At 32.5% G+C, this 23,327-nt stretch overlaps 1 protein-coding gene across 3 annotated transcripts in view; it reads left to right on the forward strand.

Annotated features, from left to right (window-relative positions):
- LOC148623732 (3-hydroxyanthranilate 3,4-dioxygenase-like) overlaps positions 1–21,735 on the forward strand; it is a 34,139-nt gene extending 12,404 nt beyond the window's left edge. For all 3 annotated transcript variants that reach the window (XM_088565791.1, XM_088565792.1, XM_088565790.1), the window contains 9 exons: positions 1,159–1,240; positions 1,409–1,492; positions 3,008–3,114; positions 5,919–6,020; positions 6,153–6,196; positions 6,476–6,630; positions 11,196–11,264; positions 18,568–18,650; positions 19,959–21,735. In XM_088565791.1, the coding sequence (XP_088421917.1) occupies positions 1,159–1,240; positions 1,409–1,492; positions 3,008–3,114; positions 5,919–6,020; positions 6,153–6,196; positions 6,476–6,630; positions 11,196–11,264; positions 18,568–18,650; positions 19,959–20,052 (820 nt within the window). In that variant the 3' untranslated portion in view covers positions 20,053–21,735. The remainder of the gene's footprint in view (positions 1–1,158; positions 1,241–1,408; positions 1,493–3,007; positions 3,115–5,918; positions 6,021–6,152; positions 6,197–6,475; positions 6,631–11,195; positions 11,265–18,567; positions 18,651–19,958) is intronic.
- Positions 21,736–23,327: the final 1,592 nt, after the last annotated feature.

Here is a 23,327-nt window from a genome sequence, read left to right on the forward strand (position 1 = left end):
TTTGTTGACACATTTTTGTCTTCCTATTAAAAGGAAAATATTCATTATATATCCTGAAGTATCAGAAGTGTCTTCAATGAAGTTTTTATAGCTTATATTTTAATATTCATGTACATGTATTAAGATACAATGTATAGTCAGTGTGAAAAAAAATTGAAGCCATACATATAAATCAACAAAGCAGAAAGCTGTTTGTGTAACAATTTATCATGTAACAATACCAGAATTTGCTTGATCATGAACTAGCTTTGATGCCACAACTTTACTGTGAGGTGCCTGACCAAAATTGTTTTTGTTTTTTGTTTCCACATTAGCTAATAAAAATTTGGGGGTTCTTTAAAACGTTCTGTTATTTCAATGTTGGTACATGTATCAGTTTCAACATTAGTCGACAACGATCGCAGTCTTTCTTCAAATGAAAGTTTCAAGACCATCAGTATTTTAAATGTTACATGTAGGTACATGGAACTAAATACACATTATATATGGAGATATATCATGAAGCCAGCAATGTCAATTTTTTGCTAAAGATAGCCTGAAACTCATAGTAACATTTACATGAACTAGAAACACTAACCATTGCATCATTCACAACCATGAAATAAAATTACTGCGCCATAGTTAATTTTCACCAGTTTCAGATTTTTCAAAACAGATCTGTCAAAAGAAATTGCTGTTTTACCAATGTATCAGGCTAACGGAATGACCACACTTGTCATTTTCTGTTTATAGTATTTGTAGGAGGCATATTTAGCTAGTCATTTGTAAGCCCCTCATTTTTCATCTCGGAACCAACTCCCTATCACAGACATAAATAGCAGACAAATGAAATAAATTCATTCAAGTGAAATACATGTAACACTTTTCTCTGTTACACTTAAGTGAAATACATGTAACACTTACCTGTTTCACTTAGTTGCAAAACATGAAATACTTTCCTCTGTTTCAATATTAGGTGTTACCCTTTTCTCTATTGCACTGAAATGTAACACATGTAACAATTTTCTGTTTCACTGAAATACATTTTTGGACTCGTAACACTTTTGTCTATTGATGATATCTTTATTTGATGTATATCTGTCCAATGATTTATCCTATAATTTATTGTGAAAGCAACAAATGAATTGTGCATATTTTGTTTGTTTCAATATATGACAGGCATAATGATGGCCAGATGAAGAGCTTTTATGTTGGTGGACCAAACCAGAGGAAGGATTACCATATTGAAGAAGGAGAGGAGGTAATGTGGACACATGTTTTTTTTTAGGATTTATTAAGTTAGTTATAATTTAAGATCTTTCTGTAGGACTTAATAATTTGAAGATGTATGTATAATTGTATCACTATGCATATACAAAGAGAATGTTTTTTATATAGAATTTGATATAAGATTGCTTTCATTTTTTAGCTTTTCTATATGATCAAAGGTGATATGGTTCTAAAAGTGATTGAGAATGGACTACATAGAGACATTCCAATTAATGAAGGGGAGGTAGGAAAGTAGTCATTAATTTTAGTGCAGCCAATTAAAGTTTAAGGTTTGTTTTTTCTGTTAAAATTGTTAAGGAGTTAATATTATTGCAAGTAGAAGAAGCAATAAGCCATATATTTGTACCATATATTTGTACTATTCAAGCTTTTTACTTGTATGATACCTTTATGATAACATTAAAGGATAAGGTACACTAGGTGTAACCTTGTTTTCAAGAGTAGATGTGTTTGACCCCTGATCGCATTCCAATGTAAAAAAAAACTTTCTCATTTTTAGCTCATCTGGCCATAAGCCGTGTGAGCTGTTGCCGTCACTTGGTGTCTGTCGTTGTCATTAACAATTATTGAACCACTGCATCAATAAGAACCAAACTAGGTATAATTGTCCCTGAGTTATTCTTCATAGATTCTTCTAATTTTAGCCGCAAAATTGAAAGTTAGAAAAGATCTCAAATTTATATGTTACAACTGTAATAAAATGATAGTGCATCATAAGCCTCTAAAGGCTGGTTGGTAAAAAAACAGAGATATATTTAGTGTCATGACTATGTATGAATGTGATGTTATGTTTATATATGCAAAGCTGCACATAAAATAAAACATTTATCTATTTATCTATCATAGAATAGATGTAGGGAGTTATGATCTCTTGAAAAATATGGCTGCCATTACTAAAATAAAACATAGGATCAGACAGAAATTTTTGCAGATATCTCCAAAACCATTATGATCAGCCAAATTCTGATGTGGGTAAAAGTGTTCACCATGATGAGATCTATCTGGAGTCAAATTTTCGTTTTATTAAATCTGTTGAGCCATGTTGGAGTTACTGCTGTTTTTCCCCTTATTTTTGCTTCTTTTAATGTGTTACATTCAAAGTTCTTCTCCTTTGACATTATTTCACCAATTAGAATAAAATTTGGTATAAATGTTTCTTGGGAAATTCTGCATAGATCTAATGTGGGGATTTTTGATCTGTCACTGTTACTAAAACTAGAATTAAGGGGTCGGTCAGAAATTTTCCTCAGATACATGTGTATCTCTAAAACTGTTAGGTTTAGACAAAATCTTTCAATTGCTGGAATTATCTTTATTATAAGGCCTACAAAAGTTTGCAGTTGATCAAAGTTGTTGGACTACTCCTTGTTAGAGATACTGTCCTTGAAAGGAAAAATTAAAAATGTTATTAACAAGTTTTCAGCCTGTATCTTGAAAATTATAATACTGATAGATAGAAAGAAACTTTCAGTGAAATGATAAGTCTTACCAAAGTCTTCCTTAGTCAAAATTGTCAGTCAACTCCTTATTGCCCTTGAAAGGCAACAATTTTTAGAACTAGGTGAGTGATTTGGGCTCCTGGAAGCCTCTTGATTGGTATTGCACTACATCAGTTCTTGCCTATAAAGTGGTTGATGTTCAGTGCTATGTCAAATTGCTTGAATTGTAATGACTGTCCATTTCTAATGCTGGTATTTTTAATTGGAACATGTGTGACTTTCTCATTGTTGTACTTCAGATATTTTTACTGCCTGGAAGAATACCACATTCACCTCAGAGAAAAGCTGATACTATTGGTTTAGTAATTGAAAGGGAGAGAGCTGATGATGAAATGGATGGTTTAAGGCAAGTATTATTTAAAAATTGAATGAATCCTTTTCTAGCTCCCCTGAGCCTTTTATCATCACTTGGTGTCGTTTTGCGTCGGCGTGAGTGTCATCGTTGTCTGTCATCCATCGTTAACTTTTCTTTAAAAATCTACTCTGAAACTACTGAAAAGAATTCGATAAAATTTTTTGGCAATCATCGTTTGCATGTTTACTCCCAAAATTGTATCCCAGGGATGATTTTGTTCCGCTTTTTAGCAGAATTCTGCTATTTAAAATCCAGATTTTACCATTATGATTCTTTTTTTAATGTATATTTACTTCCGATTTTTCCAATTTCCGCTTTGTTTGTAGACCTTGTAAAATCTTCCCTGGTATCCGTTATGGTCCCTTGCTGTTCCTTCAAGTAGAACGTAGGGGTACCACCATATATTTTTGTTTATATCTCAAAAACCATAACAGATAGAAGAAATCTGAGACATTGCAGGGTTTTTGGTTCGTAGAAATCTATCTTCCCTGAAAATTTCAAGATAATCAATTTACTGATTTTGGATTGCCCTTTGTTTTTTTTGGCAGTTTTTGCCTATTATTTAGAAAATGGAAGCAGATTGATGATTAATGTAAATTGGTAACATGTTGAGTACATGTATTTCAGTACCTATATTTGGTGCAAATTTCAGAAAAATCTGTTGACCTTTCTTGGAGTAATGGCCCTTGAAAGTGTTGTTTTTTACCTTTTCATCTGTTTTTGCCTATTATTTAGAAAATGTTCAGTATATCTGTTTTTGGTGTAAATTTCAGAAAAATCTGTTGACCCTTCTTGGAGTTAGGCCACAGTTTTTCAATTTGTTGGTTTACAGAATTTTGACTGGATGAAATTGGGTTGGTCTTTCGGAAAAAATATGAGAAATAAAATGGGGAAAAATACATATCCACTACTTAAATTTTAAATAAAAACATTTTTTTTTTATTTTCAAAGTTCCATTAATATCTAACCTGACTTTGTTTAGCAGTGGGATTCCAATCTACTGTATGTACCCACACATCATTTATAAATGCAAATTCTCATTCCAATTTTTTATGTGTCCAATAAATTCAATAAGCCATACTTAAACAATGTTAATTTCTTCTTATTTTTTTGTATCTATAGCCTTCCTTACAGTATGATATGCCCCGTGCAGGTCCAGGTGTTAAAAGAATAGGCCTGCAGCAGCGCTAAGCTTGTCGTAAAAGGCGACTAAATAGTGCTCAGAACCCTAGTTGGGGGCTAGGGCGCTCTGCCCACAGAGCTACTGGGATGTGTACCCCAGGTGGTGGAATGGAGTTCCTCTGCCGTGTTGCATGCTGGGGTTGTCAGGCTATAATACGGAAAACCTGACCGCAAACCATAGTGGTGCACCGTGTTGGGAAAGATGCCACGTTCCTCGCACGTTAAGGAACTCTGCTGTGGTATTCTCTCGGAGTAGGAACCATAGGGCTCCGCCACAGGAGGCTAAATTGCCCGACCCTACCCACCTCTCCCTTATTACCAGTGGCAATCAAAATGTGTGGACCCCATTGTCCTTGTGTCCCATCCTTTTTCATTTCATCATCGTTTCATGTTCATTTTGTCATCAATTCATGTTCATCGTCTGAAAATAGCTGAAATATTGCTGCTCGGACGTTAAACCCCAACAAACAAACAAACAAACAGTATGATATAATTAGGTTAAAATATAGGCATTGTCTGTAGACACTTGGTTTTCATGCCATAACTTGAATATTAGTTGGTTGATCTTTTGAAAATTTTACACCAAGGTTCCAAACCACAAAAGGAAGATTGATATTGATTTTGGGGTTATGGCCTTAACAATTTAAGAATGGATCAAAAACAATAATTCCTGTTGACACTTGGTTTTTTTTGTGTGATTACTTGAATTTTAGTTGGTTGATCTTTTTAAATTTTATAACAATATTTCCAAATAACAATAGGAAGGTTGGTATTGATTTTGGGGGTTATGGCCCCAATTGTTTTAAAAAGCATAGAAATCTCTATGGCATTATTTCACAATATTCTTTACCACAATTGTCAGAGTGATTTTGTAGGTTAAAACTTGAACATTTAGAAATTAGTGACAAAAAATGGGATCAGACATGAGCTTTATCCTGATTTCCAGATCATTACTTGAATAAATAATGAATGAATCTTTTTGAAATTGTATTATAAGGTGCCTTACCACCAAAGGGAGACTGGGATTGATTTTTTGGAGTTAAGACATTATTTTAATTAAGGGCCAAAAGGGAATTAACATTTTCCTTGTGTCCAGCTAACAACTTGAGTAAAAGTGAATGGATCTTATTTATATTTTAATGTGACATACCACAAAAAAGAAGACTGGGATTGATTTTTGGTGTTATGACATGAGCCTAGTAAGAATATGAGGAAACAAAGGGCCAGAAACAAGTATTTTGTCTTATTTCTAGATTATAACTTGAGTAAAAGGGAATGGATGGCTTTGAAGTAATACAAGGTGCCATACCACCAAAGGTTTGGATTGATTTTGGAGGTTTTGACTGGAACCATTTAGGAACAAGGGGTCATAAAGTGACCACTTTGATTCCAGTCAAATTCTTATTCTGTCTCAAGTATCTAATAGTAATCGAAATACAAATTTGATTGGTGTAACCATTCTTGCCCCAACTGTTCAGTGTTTGACTTCTGTGGTCCTATCAAGCTCCACCCTGCATAGCACTATTTCATCCAGTGTAACTTTAAAACAGATTTATTTTTTTTCTTGGCCTACAATGTAAGTGAATGTACCTTACGGCTCTCATTGTTTATAGGTACTATGTGGAGAAGAATGGAAAGCCAACCTTGGAATCTCTGTACGAAGAATGGTTTCATTGTGAAGATTTAGGATCACAGCTAGGGCCAATTATTAAAAGGTTAGTAATGAAATATTATGTTTTTCTAAAACATTTTATGATATGGAAATTTTATTACTAAATTTGTCCGAACAAAGAAGTGAAGGGAATAAGATAGTTGAAAGTTACTAAGATATCAGGTTATTTTTGCAGGTTTTTTGCATCTGAACAACATAAAACAGGCAAACCTATTGCTGGTAAGTGTTGGTTATGTATATGTCTGGGAACTTGTTGTTTTGTCTTGTTTTGAGTGCTGTATTGAATGTACTCCTACTCAGTAATGATAACAGTGATTCCTTTCATTATTTAGAAGTTTGTCTTAAAATGTTACAGAGGCAAAGGCTTAGATATGAATATTTGCCATAAAATGTAATGTTCTTCACCTCAGTATTGTGGTGTCAAAGCAGATTTATTTTTGACAACACACTATTATGACCTTTTCATTCTAGTAATTAAACACTTAATTTTATTTGAAGGAACTATTCCAGAGAATCCACCCATTATCCCAGATAAAAACAAGACTTTGGAAGACCCCTTCAGCCTAAATCAATGGCTGGCTGAGAATAGGACAATGATAGAAAGAGAAGGTCATCTCAATATTTTTGGAGAGGAGGCAAATTATCAATTCTGTGTAAGGATATTTTTTAGTTGTGATTGTATCTTTTTGAACTAAAGTGCAAGTGAAGTCATTTAGTCATTTATCAAGAAGGATAGTGCAATGTTACTATGCACAACTTTTAGTTCTGCTTGTAGCTTTTTTTATCAAATTTGACAAATATTTTTTTTTTTTTTTTTTTTTTTTTTTTTTTTTTTTTTTAAACAAATTTGACAAATATTCTTATTCTTTTGTATTCATTTCTATAAGGCCTAATTTTTTAAATTTGTTGGTTTACAGATTTTTGATTGGATGGAATCAGGTTGGTTGGTCCCAAAAAAATAAAGAGGTAAATGGGAACCAGAAATACATTTCTACTATTTATACTTTAAATAAAAACTTATTGTTTATTTTCAAAGATTCTGTTATCTTAAATGACACAGTTTAGAAGTGGGATTCTAATCTACTGTATGTACCTACACATTATTTATAAACACAAATTCTCATTTCAATTTTTAAAGTCTTGAATAAATTCAATGTACAATACTTTAACAATGTTAATTTCTTCTATTTTTTAAATCTTTAGTCTTCCTTACAATAAGATATAGTTTGGTTAAAATAAAGGTGGTAAAAAGTGACTAAAAATTTAAGTTTAAATCAAAGTGGAAATTTTAAGTTTTGAAACAGCGTTGGTCAAAAACATGTAGTGTTTAATTTATAATTGAGCATGGTTTTGGTGTAATCAAGTTGTGTGACATAAGGGCTTAGTGAATAGTCAATATCGGAAAAAAAAACACAAAGTACAGGAGGAATACAGGGACAGAAAATTGAGTATGCACACACATTTTATTAAAATGGAAAAAAAAACTTCTTTTTAGCTCACCTGGTCAAAGGCCATGTGAGCTATTGCCATTACTTGGCGTCCGTCATCGTCATCGTCATCATTAACAATTATACAAAACTCTTGTCCTCTTAAACTACTTGACTAATTAGAACCAAACTTGGTATGAATGTTCCTTGGGGTATCCTGCATAGAATTGACATGGGAATTTTTGATTCGTCGAAAAACATGACCACCATTACTAAAAATAGTACATAGGGGTCAGACAGTAGTTTTTCACATATATCTCCTAAACCGTTAGGTTTAGCTGAATTCTGACGTGCGTAAAAGTGTTCAGCATGATGAGATCTATCTCAGGTCAAATTTTGGTTTTAATCTGTTTGGCCATGTTGGAGTTATTGCCCTTTTTCAACGATTTTTGCTATTTTTAAGGTTATTTCTTTCACAAATCTTCTCCTCTGACACTACTTGACCAATTGAAAACAAACTTGATATGAATATTTCTTGGGGTATCCTGCATAGAGCTGATGTGGGGATTTTTGATTCGTAGAAAAACATGGCCGCCGTTACTTAAAATAGAACATAGGGGTCATACAGTACTTTTTCACATGTATCTCCAAAACCGTTAGGTTTATCCAAATTCTTTCAATAGCTGAAATGACCCATATTATTAGAACTAGAAAAGTCTTCAGACTCCTTGTAAGAGTTATTGCCCTTGAAAGGGGAAAAATGACTTTAATAGTTTACAGTCAATATCTTGAAAACAATGATAGAATAAAAGAAACTTTCAATTGTTGAAAAGATCTTGTGATAAGTCCTACCAAAGACTTCTTGAGTCAAAATTGTTGGACAACTTATTGTTTAATTTATTGCCTTTGAAAGGCGAAATTCAACAAGGTGAGCGATTCAGGTTTCTGGGAACCTCTTGTTTACATTTGTCTTCTACTTATATGTAACTATCATACTGAGAGAGTACATAACCTTTTTAGAAACTTTCAAACAAATGAAAATTTACTTATGTTTTTTCAGTTTCAAAAATACATAAAAAATCATAAATTGTCATTTATTGGAAGACAATAAAACTTGTCTTTTTAGCTCACCTGGCCATAGGCCATCTGAGCTATTGCCATCATTTGGCGTCCACCGTTGTCGTCATCGTTATTAACAATTTCTTCAAACATCTTCTCCTCTGAAACTACTGAATAGAAACATTAGATAATTGGTTTTTTTTTTTTTGTTTTTTTTTTTAGAGTATCCTGCACGAAATGACCGTTTGGATTTTTGTTTGGTTAAAAAACATAGCTACCATTACTAAAAATCAAACATAGGGGTCAGATTGCAGATTTTTGCATATATCTCTAAATAAAACAATTAGCTTTAGCTTATTCTGGCATGGGATAAAATTATTCAGCAGGATGAAATCTATCCCTGGTCAAATTTTGGTGAAAATCTGTTGACCCATGAGTTGTTGCCCTTTTTGGACGTTTTTTACTGTTTTTGATGTTAATACTTTAAAAAATCTTCTTCTCAGAAACTACTGTACAGAATTCAGTAAAAGTTGGTATTTTTGTCTTTTAGGGTATACAAAAAAAATGAATGTTTTGATTTTTGATCAGTTTAAAAACATGGCCGCCATTTTTAAAAATAGGGGTCTGACAGTAGTTTTTTGCATATATCTCCATAACCATTAGGTTTAGCTAATACCTTTCAGTTGCTGAAATGATCCTTATTTATATTATAAGGCCTACAAAATATTCCAGGGATCAAAGTTGCCAGACGACTTCCTGTAAGAGTTATTGCCCTTGAGAGGAGAAAAATGACCTTTTTTTACAGTTTTCAACCAATGTCTTGAAAACTATGACAGATAGAACAAAACTTTCATTTGGTGAAATGATTCTTAATCTAAGGCCTACTAAAGTTCCCAAGGATAAATGTTGTCAAACAACTCCATGTAAGAGTTATTGCCCTTGAAAGGCAAAAAATTAAGTTTTTAGCAGTTTTCAGCCAATATCTTGAAAACTACAATAGATAGAATGAAACTTTCTGTTGATGAAATTATCCTTACGATAAGTCCTACCAAAGTCTTTATGAAGTCAAAATTATCAGACAACTCTTTGTTAGAGTTATTGCCCTTTAAAGGCAAAAATTTAACCAGGTGAGCAATTAAGACTCTTGGGAGCCTCTTGTTTCACTATGATTTTCCTTTAAAATTATCCTGTGATTTAAAAATTGTTCATAAAATTTCAGTGATTATGGAGGGTGTAATGGTCTTTGAAAAAAAAACAGGCAGTAAATTGTTATATCTGAATTTTCTCAATTGCTTCATAAGCTGTCTTGCATATTTCCACACATAACTTCGTACCTTTGAATTTCCTGCCAATTTTGTCCCCTTTATTTATCTCTTTTCTGTTGAGAATGAAGGCACGAAGCCACAATTAATTGTCAAGTGCATTTCAATATTTATATTTGAGCAGATTAAAAAAATTCCACCACGGCACCAACTGAATAAAACTTCTCTGGCCTAAAGATACCTACAAACAGGATTTTGTATATAAATTGTAGAAATTTTTAGCATCATTATCTGAAATTAATACATATGACCTGGAGATGGGGTAAAAATGACAAATGAACTGAGTTAAAAAGTCCTAAATTTTAACCTTCCATTGAACCAAATCACAACTTAGTCAGAGTTGATTAATAAAAAAAAAAATCCATGTAATTTTGACCTATTTTCTACCAATTAGTAGCAAATTTTCAGCAAATAAGTTTCCAGTAAAAATATGAAAAAAATTTGGAAGGTACCTACTACCAAAGTTGAAACTGTATACAACAAAAACCAAGGGGAATTAATTGTGGTCTCGTACCTGAAAACAAACCCACATGGTCTTTAAACTCTTAAATCATTTACAGTAACTGTTCACATTCTTTTCAATTAAAGGAATTTTGATTTTATCATCTATAGCCAGTGTTAACTTGCTTCCCAAACTACCAAAACCCTTAAACATGATTTTATTGAAGTGGTAAAATTCTGCAGCCATTTTCCTTGGATCTTCTCAATGTCTTTACTTTGTAAAGTTGAATGAATAAAACTAGAAGCAGGCATTTCGGTAAATCAACAAATTAAAAAAACTGTGGCCTAAACATAAGAAAATAAATTATTGAAGGAATTTTTCCACTTTTTGAACTGGTTGTATGAAATAATCTGGTTTGCAGCAGTTTACAGATAAAAACCATGAAGCGATTAATAGAAAGTGTAAACTAGCCCAAACCAGTTATTGAGTATAATCTGTTCAAAAACTAGAAACTTTTTTTTGTATTTAATTTCTAATGGATGATTGTCCAAATATTAATAATTGATTCATAATCAAAATGTTGTTTTGTCTGTGATTATTTGAATTGCAGAGTTTGGACCAATCAACATTAAGGACATCACAGTACCAATCCAAGTTATACAAAATAACCTGGTTAGCTCGAAGAGAACCAACCAATCAGAAAGCTTGTTACAAATCAAATTAAATAATTATAAACTATATTGACTATATACAGGATTATATTTAACAATGTACTGCAAATTTTACTTTTACTTGATTATTAAAATGACATTGAGTATAACATTACTAGAATTCTAATGTTAATAAGAGTTCAATCAAGTTTACAAAATTTTCATCTTGCTGTAAAAAGTTATATTGTACAGAGGTGGAGATTTGGCATACCTGTCTAAATTTTAAGTGTGTTTTCACATTTCTTGGTCAAATTTCAGGTGGATATTTATGGAACTGGGTCTAATGCTGGCAAGTGTGATAAAGCTGAGACATTCATATGGATGCTGGTAGGCTTATAACTATAATTAATACCCAGTCTTGATTTTACAAAATTGGAAAAAAATAATGTTAAATTAGGAAAGGCCATTAGTAAGATAAGGTTCAAAGCAAATGTTAAAAATGCTGGTCATTGACTGACAAATTTTGCAAATGATCAATGACAATATTCCTATGTCAGACATAAAAAATTGTCAACCCTATAAATTACTGTCTGGGTGGTTTTATTGGTATCTAAACACCCTTTCTACCAGTATCTTAATTGTTTATTGGAATAAATTGACAGGTGTTTTGATATCAGATGTGCAGCCACCTGTGACATTGTGATTTACCTGTTACAGATTCATTTATTACATAATTATATTAACAGTACACCTGCCTTCATCTTGCACCATTGTGTAAACTGATGAATTGAAGTGACTTGAAGAGTTTACATACAATTTATTTCTTGATTTATACAATTTTACAAACTCCATCATTTTCTTGCCCATCTTTTAGGTTACAGACCACCAATTCAACCAATGAGCATTTGGAACGTACGCAAAAATAGTCCTACGCAGAAATTACCCCTGTTCCTCATAGTGCTGTGAAAAAAGTTCTCATCTTATTTAAAAAATTTAAACAGTTTCTGAAAGGAAAAACATTTCTGTACATTTTATAGGTGCATTTTGCTTCTTGTGATGTGAAGCCTAATCTCCATAATGATTTTTAAATATACCCCTATCTTGTGAAAACACTGGGATTTCCCATGCTATTTATAGACCCTTCACTTCCGGTGACCAGTACTGCACTGCAAGTCTGCTAACCCCACATGCCATTCTGAGGATTGTGAGCTGACATATGTAGAATCATGCTGATATATAGTCCTCTGCAGGTTAAAGTTAAGGTAAAGTCCAGAGAAGCCATTGAATATTGTGAAATTAGCATAGAAGCCTATGGAAAGTGGAATTAGTGGTTTTTAGCCTTTAGTGTTGATGAAAACATGTGGTGTTGAAACTGTCTGTAAATATTATGAATCAGTCAGAGATGGTGATTATTGATTTATCAATTTAATCCTTTTTAAACAGAAGTCAATATCCCTTTTGAAACTATATTTTGAAACATATTTGCAACTTGATATTATTTACAAACTTGTTCGTCATTCAGGACTCCCCTAGCTGTTTTGATGTAATGGAAAAGTCAGAGAGATACAGTGTTTTGTTGACTTGTTAAAAAGTACATAAGATCAAAAGCAAAATCATTTGTTTGCATGAAGCAATCAAATATTTTGGTATGGATGTAGTATGTGATGAAATAAATCAAATCCCAATATTTATCTTTAAATGACTACCAAAAAAATCAGTATTTTAAGTTTATTCTCAGTCTGAGCATGTAATAGACCGGCACAAACATCCTGTAGTCTGCTGAAATCCTAATAATGACTATCATCATCTACCAAAATTTCTCGAACCTTGCTCCAAGGTTTAGTTAAAGAGATGAATTCTAGAAAAAAATGAGACAAAAACATCAAATTCATTGCAGTACTATATTTCAAACATATATATATATGATTTGTAATTATACCCCCATGCAAGGAAGTTGCGGAGGGTATAATGTTTTTGACCCGTCTGTCATTCCATCTCTCCACCAGTCCATCCTCAGTTTTCTGACTTTTTTTAATCTTTTGCAGATATTGACATGATTTTTGGTATATAAGTTCACAATGATAAGTTACAGAATGAGTTTGTGTTTGGTTCCGCTGCAATAAGTTTTACCGAAACTACGGGCCTTGAACTTAGCAAAATTCACTGAAATAACCGTTTTCCAGACTTTTTTCCTAAACGCTTGCAGGTATTAAAATGATTTTTAGTATATAAATTCACAATGATAAGTTACAGGACAAGTTTGTGTTTGGTTTCACTCCAATGATTTTTACGGGCCTTGAACTTCCTTAAATACACAGAAATAACCATTTTTTGGACTTTTTTTCTAAACGCTTACAGATTATGACATGATTTTTGGTATATAAGTTCACCATGATAAGTTACAGGTGAAGTGTATGTTTTGTTCCACTACTATGATATTTACTGTAGATTAATTAAAACTCAAAGAAATCAGTCTGGAGTTAGAAACTACTAATCTGAATAACAGAATTTAGTTAGAAGATAAAGATCTAAAGCTTGAAAAAAACACTCTTAATTCCTTTTTTATCGCAGTCCTTCTACATGTATTTCTCTTAGAAAACAAATTTACTTGAGTATGCAACATGGGGGTGAGTGGGGTATGTGAGCATGCTCACTAAGGTTCTTTAATTTCTATATTAAAAACTGGGGTTAAATAATCAATAAAAGACTCTTTTTTGCATCAAATATACATTTACTACTAGCCTAGCCTATGCTATATTTTACTTGACCTGGCCAACACACACTGCTAGCCTTACCTTGTACCTGACCTGGTCAATACACACTTACTACTAGCCTTATCTATGCCATCTTGCACCTAACTAGCCCAATACACTCTACTACTAGCCTTATCTAAGCCATCTTGTACCTTATCTGGCCAATACACATTTATTACTAGCATTACCTCTGCCATCTTGTTTCTGACCTGGCCAACACACACTACTATCCTTACTTATGCCATCTTGTACCTGACGTGGTCATTATACACTTGCTACTAGCCTTACCTATGCCATCTTGCACCTGACCTGGTCAATACACACTTACTACTAGCCTTACCTATGCCATCTTGTACCTGACCAGGCCAATACACACTTACTACCAGCCTTAACTATGCCATCTTCTACCTGACCTGGCCAATACACACTTACTACTAGCCTTAACTATGCCATCTTGTACCTGACCTGGCAAATACACACTTACTACTACTCTAGCCTAAGCCACCTTGTACCTGATCTGGTCATTACACACTTACTACTAGTTTGAATTATGCCATCTTGTACCTGACCTTGCCAATACACACTTACTACTAGCCTTACCTATGCCATCTTCTACCTGACCTGGCCAACACACTTACTACTACTCTAGCCTATGTCATCTTGTACCATAGACCTGGCCAATACACTCATATTACTAGCATTACTTATGCCATCTTGTACCTGACCCGGCCAATACATATTTTGTACTAGTTAAGCCTACACCATTTTGTGTCTGACCTGGCCAGTACATATTTAGTACTAGTTGAGCCTACACCATTTTGTCTCTGACCTGGGCAATACATATTTAGTACTAGTTAAGCCTACACCATTTTGTTTCTGATCTGGGCAATACATATTTCATATTAGTTAAGCCTACACCATTTTGTCTCTGACCTGGCCAGTACATATTTAGTACTAGTTAAGCCTACACCATTTTGTCTCTGACCTGGGAAATACATATTTCGTATTAGTTAAGCCTACACCATATTGTTTCTGACCTGGCCAGTACATATTTAGTACTAGTTAAGCCTACACCATTTTGTCTCTGACCTGGGCAATGCATATTTAGTACTAGTTAAGCCTACACCATTTTGTTTCTGACCTGGGCAATGCATATTTCGTATTAGTTAAGCCTACACCATTTTGTTTCTGACCTGGGCAATACATATTTAGTATTAGTTAAGCCTACACCATTTTGTCTCTGACCTGGCCAGTACATATTCCCATTGAGTACCTTCAATTTTAGATTTTGATCCAAATCCATTTGGAAATCAAAAGGTGCATATAATGTAATAGGGGAGTGGTGTATCAATTTAATGAGCATTGCTCACAATTTTTCTTCTTTTTTTGTACTTGTATCTGATGATAAGTGCATTCCCTGTGCTTCAGAGATTGGTCTGATTACTTTCAATGTTATTATATATGATTAAATTACAATTACTTTGTCAAATGTATGATTAAATTAAATTAATGATTACAGCATTTCTGAAAGTAATTGATTAAATAAATGATTACATTGGCAAATAATCATGATTACATCTGATTACAATGAATTTACAAAAACTATGAATTATATTGAAAAATTCAGAACATTTTGTTTATGTTAGTTGTATTTTTCATAAGGCCTTAAATTCTTTGAAATTAACAGATAACATTTTTTAAAGTATAGTAGAACATCAACCTTCACCAATTTATTAAAACACATAGATCTATAAAATATATACAAGTTCAATATAACAATTTGTGACCTAAACTTTTTTTAGAGCCATTGCACTTGATCAACATCAATCATTGAAATGTTTAAAATTAAAGTCTGGTGGAAATATTTTCCCTTTTTAGCCAAGGGCATTTGCAATGAGAGGATAAAATTTAATATACCCTTTGATTTACTTTTGTACTTCTTATCAAATTAAAACAATTGTATAGGATGATAGCTCTTACTAACATTTCTTCATCAGAATAGATTGTTTTTACTAGTACGGAATTAACAGTTTGTTATATTTTCACAAAAAAGGAAGAAAAAACAAATGAAAAATTAAAACGAAGAAGCATTAACAATCATTTTATTCTTTTTTTTTTTTGTTGTCAACATTTAATGCATTATCCATAGATACCATTTGAGCCTTTAATATTTCCATTGTTATCATAATGTAATCATAAAGTAATCAGAATTACAGGGTATTTTGATAAGTAATTGATTAAATTAAATTACATGTAATCCAATTTTTGGCTGATAAGTGATTACAATGATTACTTGACGAAATTTAATTAGTTACAGCTGATTATAGATTATAATTACAATTATCCCATCTCTGTTGTGCATCTTGTCTTATTAGATAATTGGCCTTATCAGTGATGTTTCATGAATTAGTGAAACACATCTTTGATCCAAGGGTTCGGAAATTTTGACAGCCCATGCTAGACATTTTATCAAACTTCAGCTGACATTTTTGTCAGTCTTTTACATGCTCAGATTGAAATTGAACTTCAAAAACGTTTGTATGTAGTTATTTAGATTAATATTGGAAAGTGTGTTATTTCATCACATACTCTGTCTTATACAAAATATCAGAGTGAGTGAACAAGTTTGGTTTTGACCACACGTGGACGTTCTAAAACGTAAACAAAATATCATATATGTTAAAACAATTATATCGACGAATTGATAATTACAAACTACATATACAACTGATTCGTAGTTTCAGTTCTATGTGCTTTCGTTATTACCTCTGAAAAAATCAGCGGGAAAATGGCGGACTTGTCAATCTTTTTTCTTAATTAATAAATGTATGAAGATTCTCCGAGTTACTTTAATTAATTCGTATAGGTAATGGGGCTGCATGTGTACTGTTAATTCAATTATGCAATCAACCAATCAGTTACAGGTAAATCACAGTCACAGGTGGCTGCACATCGGCTAAAATTGACGCACACCTGTCAATTAATTTCCAATAAACAATTAGGAGACTGGTAGACAGGATGTTTATACACTAATAAAACCACACAGACTGTAATTTATAAGGTTTGACAAATATATTTTTTTTATGTCCAATATTGGAAAATTGTCGTCACTCTTTTGCAAAATTTGTCAGTCAATGACCAGCATTTTTGACCGTTTCCGGATCCATGCTTTTATCTATTTATATAGGCCATGCCCACCATGAAGTGGGCTACGTTATTGATCACTGTGTATTGCCTGTTTTCTATGTATATCTAAAATGATATAGAAATAAAATAAAAGAAACATATGGAATATAATCATAAGAATTATATGTTTCATTTTTGATGTTTCCTTGGCATGTAAAAGCATTGACTGGTCACACATTTTTGACATGAAGTGATAGCACGCTGGTAGCCCAGACCATATATTTGTTTAATATTTTCTATTTGTACAAATAAATGTCACCCAGGTGTTCTAACAGACCATTTATACCTATAGGAACAAACACTCTTAGATGATCTGCTTTTGTATTAATTTGAAGCCAGATTTTTATAATTGCTGCTATAGCAAGAGGATGAACTAGCCCAGTGCTTCAATTTCTGATTAAATTATATCTTATCTCTGGAAAAAAAAATTTCAAGGATTACTTAAATTTGATCTACTCAAATGAACATAGAATTAGAGAGATAACTGATATATCTTTTCCTTCTAATAATTGTTTAGCAATATATCCCCCCCCCCCCATGGAAAGGAAAGTTTCAAAACCCCATTTTAAATAAGTTGTATCATTGCTATTTAATAAAAAAGGTAATTGCATGCATATTTTGAAATATTATCCCTTGTTGAGTAAATCAAGCTTGTGCAGTATGAAAATTCTACTCCATATAATATTTCCTAATATTCATGCAATTACCCTTTATTATTATTTTTCAATAAACAACTTATATTGCCCTACTGGTGGAGCAGAAGAGGACTTCAGGTTTGCTCTCTATCTGTCTGTCCCTCAGTCAGGCAGAATCAGTTTTCTGCAGTTTGGAGATGTTTGGTACCTATGCTGCATAAATTCTATTTGAGCAGTCAAAACTTAATAACTGAATATATTTTTTTTTGTTTTGACCACATCATTTTATGGTTTTCAAGTTGCACAGATGCCATTCACTTTGAACCCAAAATGTTGCTTTTTTGGGGGGGGGAGGCTGATAATGTTTATTTTCTTGAAAGCTTTTTTGTAACACATGTATACAGACAATAATGTTGCATTGACCTTCATGAAATGAGTTGTGCTTTTTTTTTTTGCAAAGTTGTGTTTCATGGACTTAGCTAATTCATGGAAAATACAGATTTTTATAGGGTTTTCCATTTGGTCAAAATTGTGGGATGATTCCTTGTTAGAGTTATTGCCCTTGAAAGTTGAAAAAGGACATTTTTGGCAGTTTTTAGCAAATACCTTGAAAGCATATTAGGTATAAAAACTTTCAATTGCTTTAGATAAGGGCTACCAAAGTCTCAGACTCAGATCCTCTAGTTATTAGCACTAGTAGTAATAGATATGATAAAGTATTAAAGTACAGAAAACTATTTGATTAATATAACATAAAGTTTAAGAAACAACTTACCTAAAGTATGACACCACATATTTATTATTTAGTTATTTATTATAGTATGTTTTTTTTTTGTATTTTAAAGCACTATTATAATATTTAATACAGAAGTACATGAATTACTCTATTTGATTAAGTAAGGAAAATGGCACTGCAGCATTTGTATTATAAGCAATTACTTTCTGTATAGAATGATTAGAACCTGGATGAAAAGCTTGAACTATACATGACATATCTGATCTGGAATACATGTTGAGCACTTCAGAACTTACTGAAGTCTTTAAAAAAGATGTAAAAATAAGTACTAAGTGTCAAATATGTGATAAAGTGTATAATTATAACAGTATTTCATGTAGGAAGGAACATCAACTGTTACAGTAAATGGTCAAGAACATGAACTTCACCACAATGATACAATGCTCATTAGATGTGGACAACAGTAAGTACCAGAAAGTACTATCTTCTTCTTCCTAGCCATTAATTGAAGGTGACACTTTTCCTGATTACATGCTCTCACGACCATGTATGAAGAATTTTAAAACTTGTCATCCTGAATTGTTTGGAAAAAATGTCTAGAACTTGATTGTTTGAAAATTATTTAGAAATGAGTTTCATTGTGGCCCTGATGCTGATTGTTAAACATAAATTGAAGATAGGTAATCACAGGTTTAGGTGTAGGGGATGGAGGTAGTTGTAGGGCATGCACCCAGATGTGGGAAATGGGACTGTCACCCAAAAATTGTCATTTGCCAGGTGTGGGATTCACTAGGGCTAAAACAGGATCCAAAATAAATTTACCCAGAGCTTGTACCCTTTGAAGGCCATTGAAGCCAAATAATCTTCATAACAGTCATGTGAAGGTCAAGGGACCCTGAAGTGTCATTCATCTTAATTTTTTTTCATTTTTGGCCACAGTTTGGCCTTAAACTCAAAGTGGTTTATATTAAAGTTGACATTGAAACATCATTTATCTATAGATTCTAAGCATAGTAAACACTATGGATTACCCAGATCTTGAAATGGCTCATTTCTTGGACACTCACTGCTTCAGTGTTGAAATGAGTTCTTCCCTTCAAAACTGCCAACTGTACAGTACTGCCAAGCTTTTAAGTTGCAAATACATAAAATTTGGCAAAAGATTGAAAGATCTAATAAAAATATACAATACTGTATAAGTACTTTAATTTGTGGATACCAATTTTCGTGGATTAGGGAAAAAACACAAGTTCGTGGATTATTGAATTCATGGTTTTGATGTTTTCAGTATACACATCAATAGAAATCTCTTTTTTTATTGGGAACCAAATGTCATGGTTTGGTCTACCCATGGACACCATGTTAATTGGTACCCACTTCTACAGTAGATTAATGGACATTGCTGCGAAATCTGCTTCAAGATGTGGGAATCTCTTCCCCAGAAATGTGTGAAAATTTGCACTAGTTGTCTACTGACTAAATTGATTACTTTGTTCAGCCCTCAAGTCAATATTTTTTATCAAACTCTATATAAGTTAGTCTCATTTTAAAGTATATTCACTCTGCTTGCAATCTTGCAATTGAAAACAAGCTATTGTTTCTCATCTATACTTAACACTGCCCCAACCCAAAAATCTGAAAAGACCCATCTCAGATATATCAGGCCATGGCTTGGTAAGGAGAGCTTAGGAGTCTGAATAATTTTTTAAAAGCAAATAGAAATAATTTCTTAGTGGCATGAATTTCTTTAAATAATATTTTTTTATTACAGATATACAGCTACTAGGCCTAAAGGGGCACTATCATTGATCTGTTACCAGGATCCTACACGTAAAGCAAAAGTCTTCAAACAATCTGAGAAGTGAAACAAGCAACAAGGATATTACTTGAAACATATGCTATTGGGTTATATATATTGTGTATACTGAGTCTTATAGGTCAAAAATGCTGTAAATCAAAACATTCCTAATACTTCACTTTTGTGAAAATGCTTTGATATTTAATGGAAGGATGATCTTATTGTTTCTTAAACTAACATTACAGAATTGAGAGTTGTTTCTATTGCTCATTATTATCCCAATTGTTTATTACTGGTATTGCCTATTATTTGAATGGGTTTAGTATAAGTAACTCTGCATTAAAATGATATGATATGCATTCATAATTTTGATCTTGTCATTTTAGATTTAAATACAAAATTAATAATTGTACCCCAGGCAACAAAGTTGCGAAGGGTATAATGTTTTTGACCCGTCCGTGTCTGTCTGTGAGTCCATCTTAAGTATTCCAGACTTTTTTTCTAAACACTTGCAGATATTGACATGATTTTGGGTATGTAAGTTCACCATGATAAGTTACAGGTCAAGTGTAACTTTCATTCCGCTCCAATGATTTTTACCGAAATTACAGGCCTTGAACTTCGCAAAATTAACAGAAATATCAGTTTTCTGGACTATTTTTTCTAAACACTTGCAGATATTGACATGATTTTTGGTATATAAATTCACCATGATAAGTTACAAGTCGAGTTTACATTTCATTCAGCTCTGATGATTTTTACTGAAATTACGGGCCTTGAACTTTGCAAAATTCACAGAAATAAGAGTTTTCTGGACTTTTTTTTTCTAAACGTTGGAGATGTGGGGTGGGTGAGGGTGCTCATTAAGGTATTTTAATTGCAACATGTTTTTATTTGAAGAAAAAATCATCTACAGGTTTATATATATATTCAAAATACAATTTATTGTTTTTGTTACCCCTAGCCAAGCCTTGTTGTTGTCATCAACCTGTAAATATGAACTAGTATTGTAGGAGACCTAGACAGAAACATTATTCATTCATAGTGGACCATGTTAATACATCTACTTTGAATACCTCAAGCCTTTTCTTCGTTCACTGAAGATTTAGATATGTATACATGTAATAATGTTATATTATTAAATTCAGGTTTTACTTAGATAAATCATTCTTTGACTTTGTAAGTAGGGGTTTAGGAACTTAGACTTTTGCAAGACTTCTCATAAAGAGAAACCTTATTGATGCATTTCCTTTAGTAGTGCTTGGTCATTTTCTTACATATTTTGTCAAATGTTATAAACTATAGATATACATACTACACTATCGTTTTGTAAGAGTTATAAACTTTAACAACTTCAAATCTTAGCAGTTGGGGCACTATGTGTAGAAGTTTTGTTATTGTATGTTGAATACTTACTCTATTACAACTTTAAGTGAGTGGTAGTAAAACATTCATTATGCCATAGTTTTTTTTATAGTACTAACTGTTATTTGTAGATTTTTTTTTCAATTTACACTTGTTCCTTTTGATATGATAATGTGATGGGTGTTGAAACATCAGATTGTAATTAGTCTGAAAATCCCTGGCGCATTATTTATCCCTTTAATACTATGAAATAGTAGGGGGTATAATTTTGTTTCTTTAGTAGTGAAATATTTGTAGTAAGATTTCCATACATCATTAACAGTAGAAAGTACTTCATGTTGGGCCATGGTCAGTACTCTTATAGAAATAAACCATTTTAAATGTTTTCTTTTGTTTTATGCACTGTATATTATTATAGTGGTTTAACATATGTCCAGGCCAACCTATTTCTGGTGCAATCACATTGATCCCCTCAAAATTTTAAATTTCTGCACCAACATGAATCTTCTCTAAACTTCAAGTAAACACTTCAAAAATTGAAAAAGTTATTAAGATTCTACATAGGACTTTAGAAACCACTATTTCATAGACTCTACATAGGACATTAGTAATATCAATCAACATAGGATATTAGTAATCACTATTTCATAGATTCTACATAGGACATTAGTAATCATGATCTACATAGGACATAAGTAACCACTATTTCATAGACTCTACATAGGACATTAGTAACCACTATTTCATAGATTCTACATAGGACATTAGTAATCACAATCTACATAGGACATAAGTAATCACTATTTCATAGACTCTATATAGGACATAAGTAACCACTATTTCATAGATTCTACATAGGACATTAGTAATCACAATCTACATAGGACATAAGTAATCACTATTTCATAGACTCTACATAGGACATTAGTAACCACTATTTCATAGATTCCACATAGGACATTAGTAACCACTATTACATAGATTCTACATAGGACATTAGTAACCACTATTTCACATTGTTATAAGTACTTGGGGATTTCTCTGCCCTCCCCCTTTTTCAAAATCTGATTTTTCAGATTTTCTTCTGGTTTCAGTTATCAGAGTGTTAATTTCTGTTACAATGACACACATTTACTATAAATAAAATTAATTTATTATCTACAGTGGTTACTGATAATATTACTTTCAAAATTCTTCTCAGAAACTCCAGCTTGAAATGAGTGTTGGGATTTTGTATCAGTTTTTACAAAAATCAGAATGTAGCTTATCAAGCTAGATGAGCAATTCTAGTCTTGCTTATTTTAGGTCCAATTTTGAAAATTTTTCCTTGGATTTATTGTAAAAACCCCTGCCTGCACTTTTCAATCAAGATTTCAGTTATCTTTACAGTTCTCGAGTTCGTATGAATATAGCTGAAATATTGCTGCTCGGACGTTAAACCCCAACAAACAAACAAACAAAAACAGTTCTCGAGTTATAAGTGGCCAAAGGTTGCTGCACCAAAAATTTTTTTTTTTTTTATCTTTGGTCCGATTTTGAATTCATTTTTTATTGGATTCCTTACCAAAATCCCTGCCTGTGTTTTTGTATCAGATTTACATCTCTTTTGTTCATTTTGTTCGACCTGAAAAAATTTGGTGTTGTATTTTGGTATGGCACTGTCATTGTCTGTACACTGACTTGGTTTCCGTTTTAAGTTGTGGTTGACCAATTATTATGAAATTATGTCTTCCCCCACTTTGGTGGTGAGACATTGTTTTTGGCTCATCTGTGTGTCTGTCTGTCTGTCTGTCACAAAGTTTGTCAGCTCAACTTCTATCAAACTACTGAACCAAATTTTACAGAACTTGGTATGCAGCAAGAACATCATTTGTAGTTGTGCATATTATCAGGATATTTTGACCCCTTAATTTTTGTAGGAGTTATGCTCCTTGAAACTTAGAAATTTGCCAAAAATCCTCATAAATTACCTTTGTC

Source organism: Perna viridis, chromosome 2 (assembly GCF_037379345.1).
Source record: "Perna viridis isolate PV_CMFRI_1.1 ecotype Kerala chromosome 2, ASM3737934v1, whole genome shotgun sequence".
Lineage (NCBI taxonomy): Eukaryota > Metazoa > Mollusca > Bivalvia > Mytilida > Mytilidae > Perna > Perna viridis.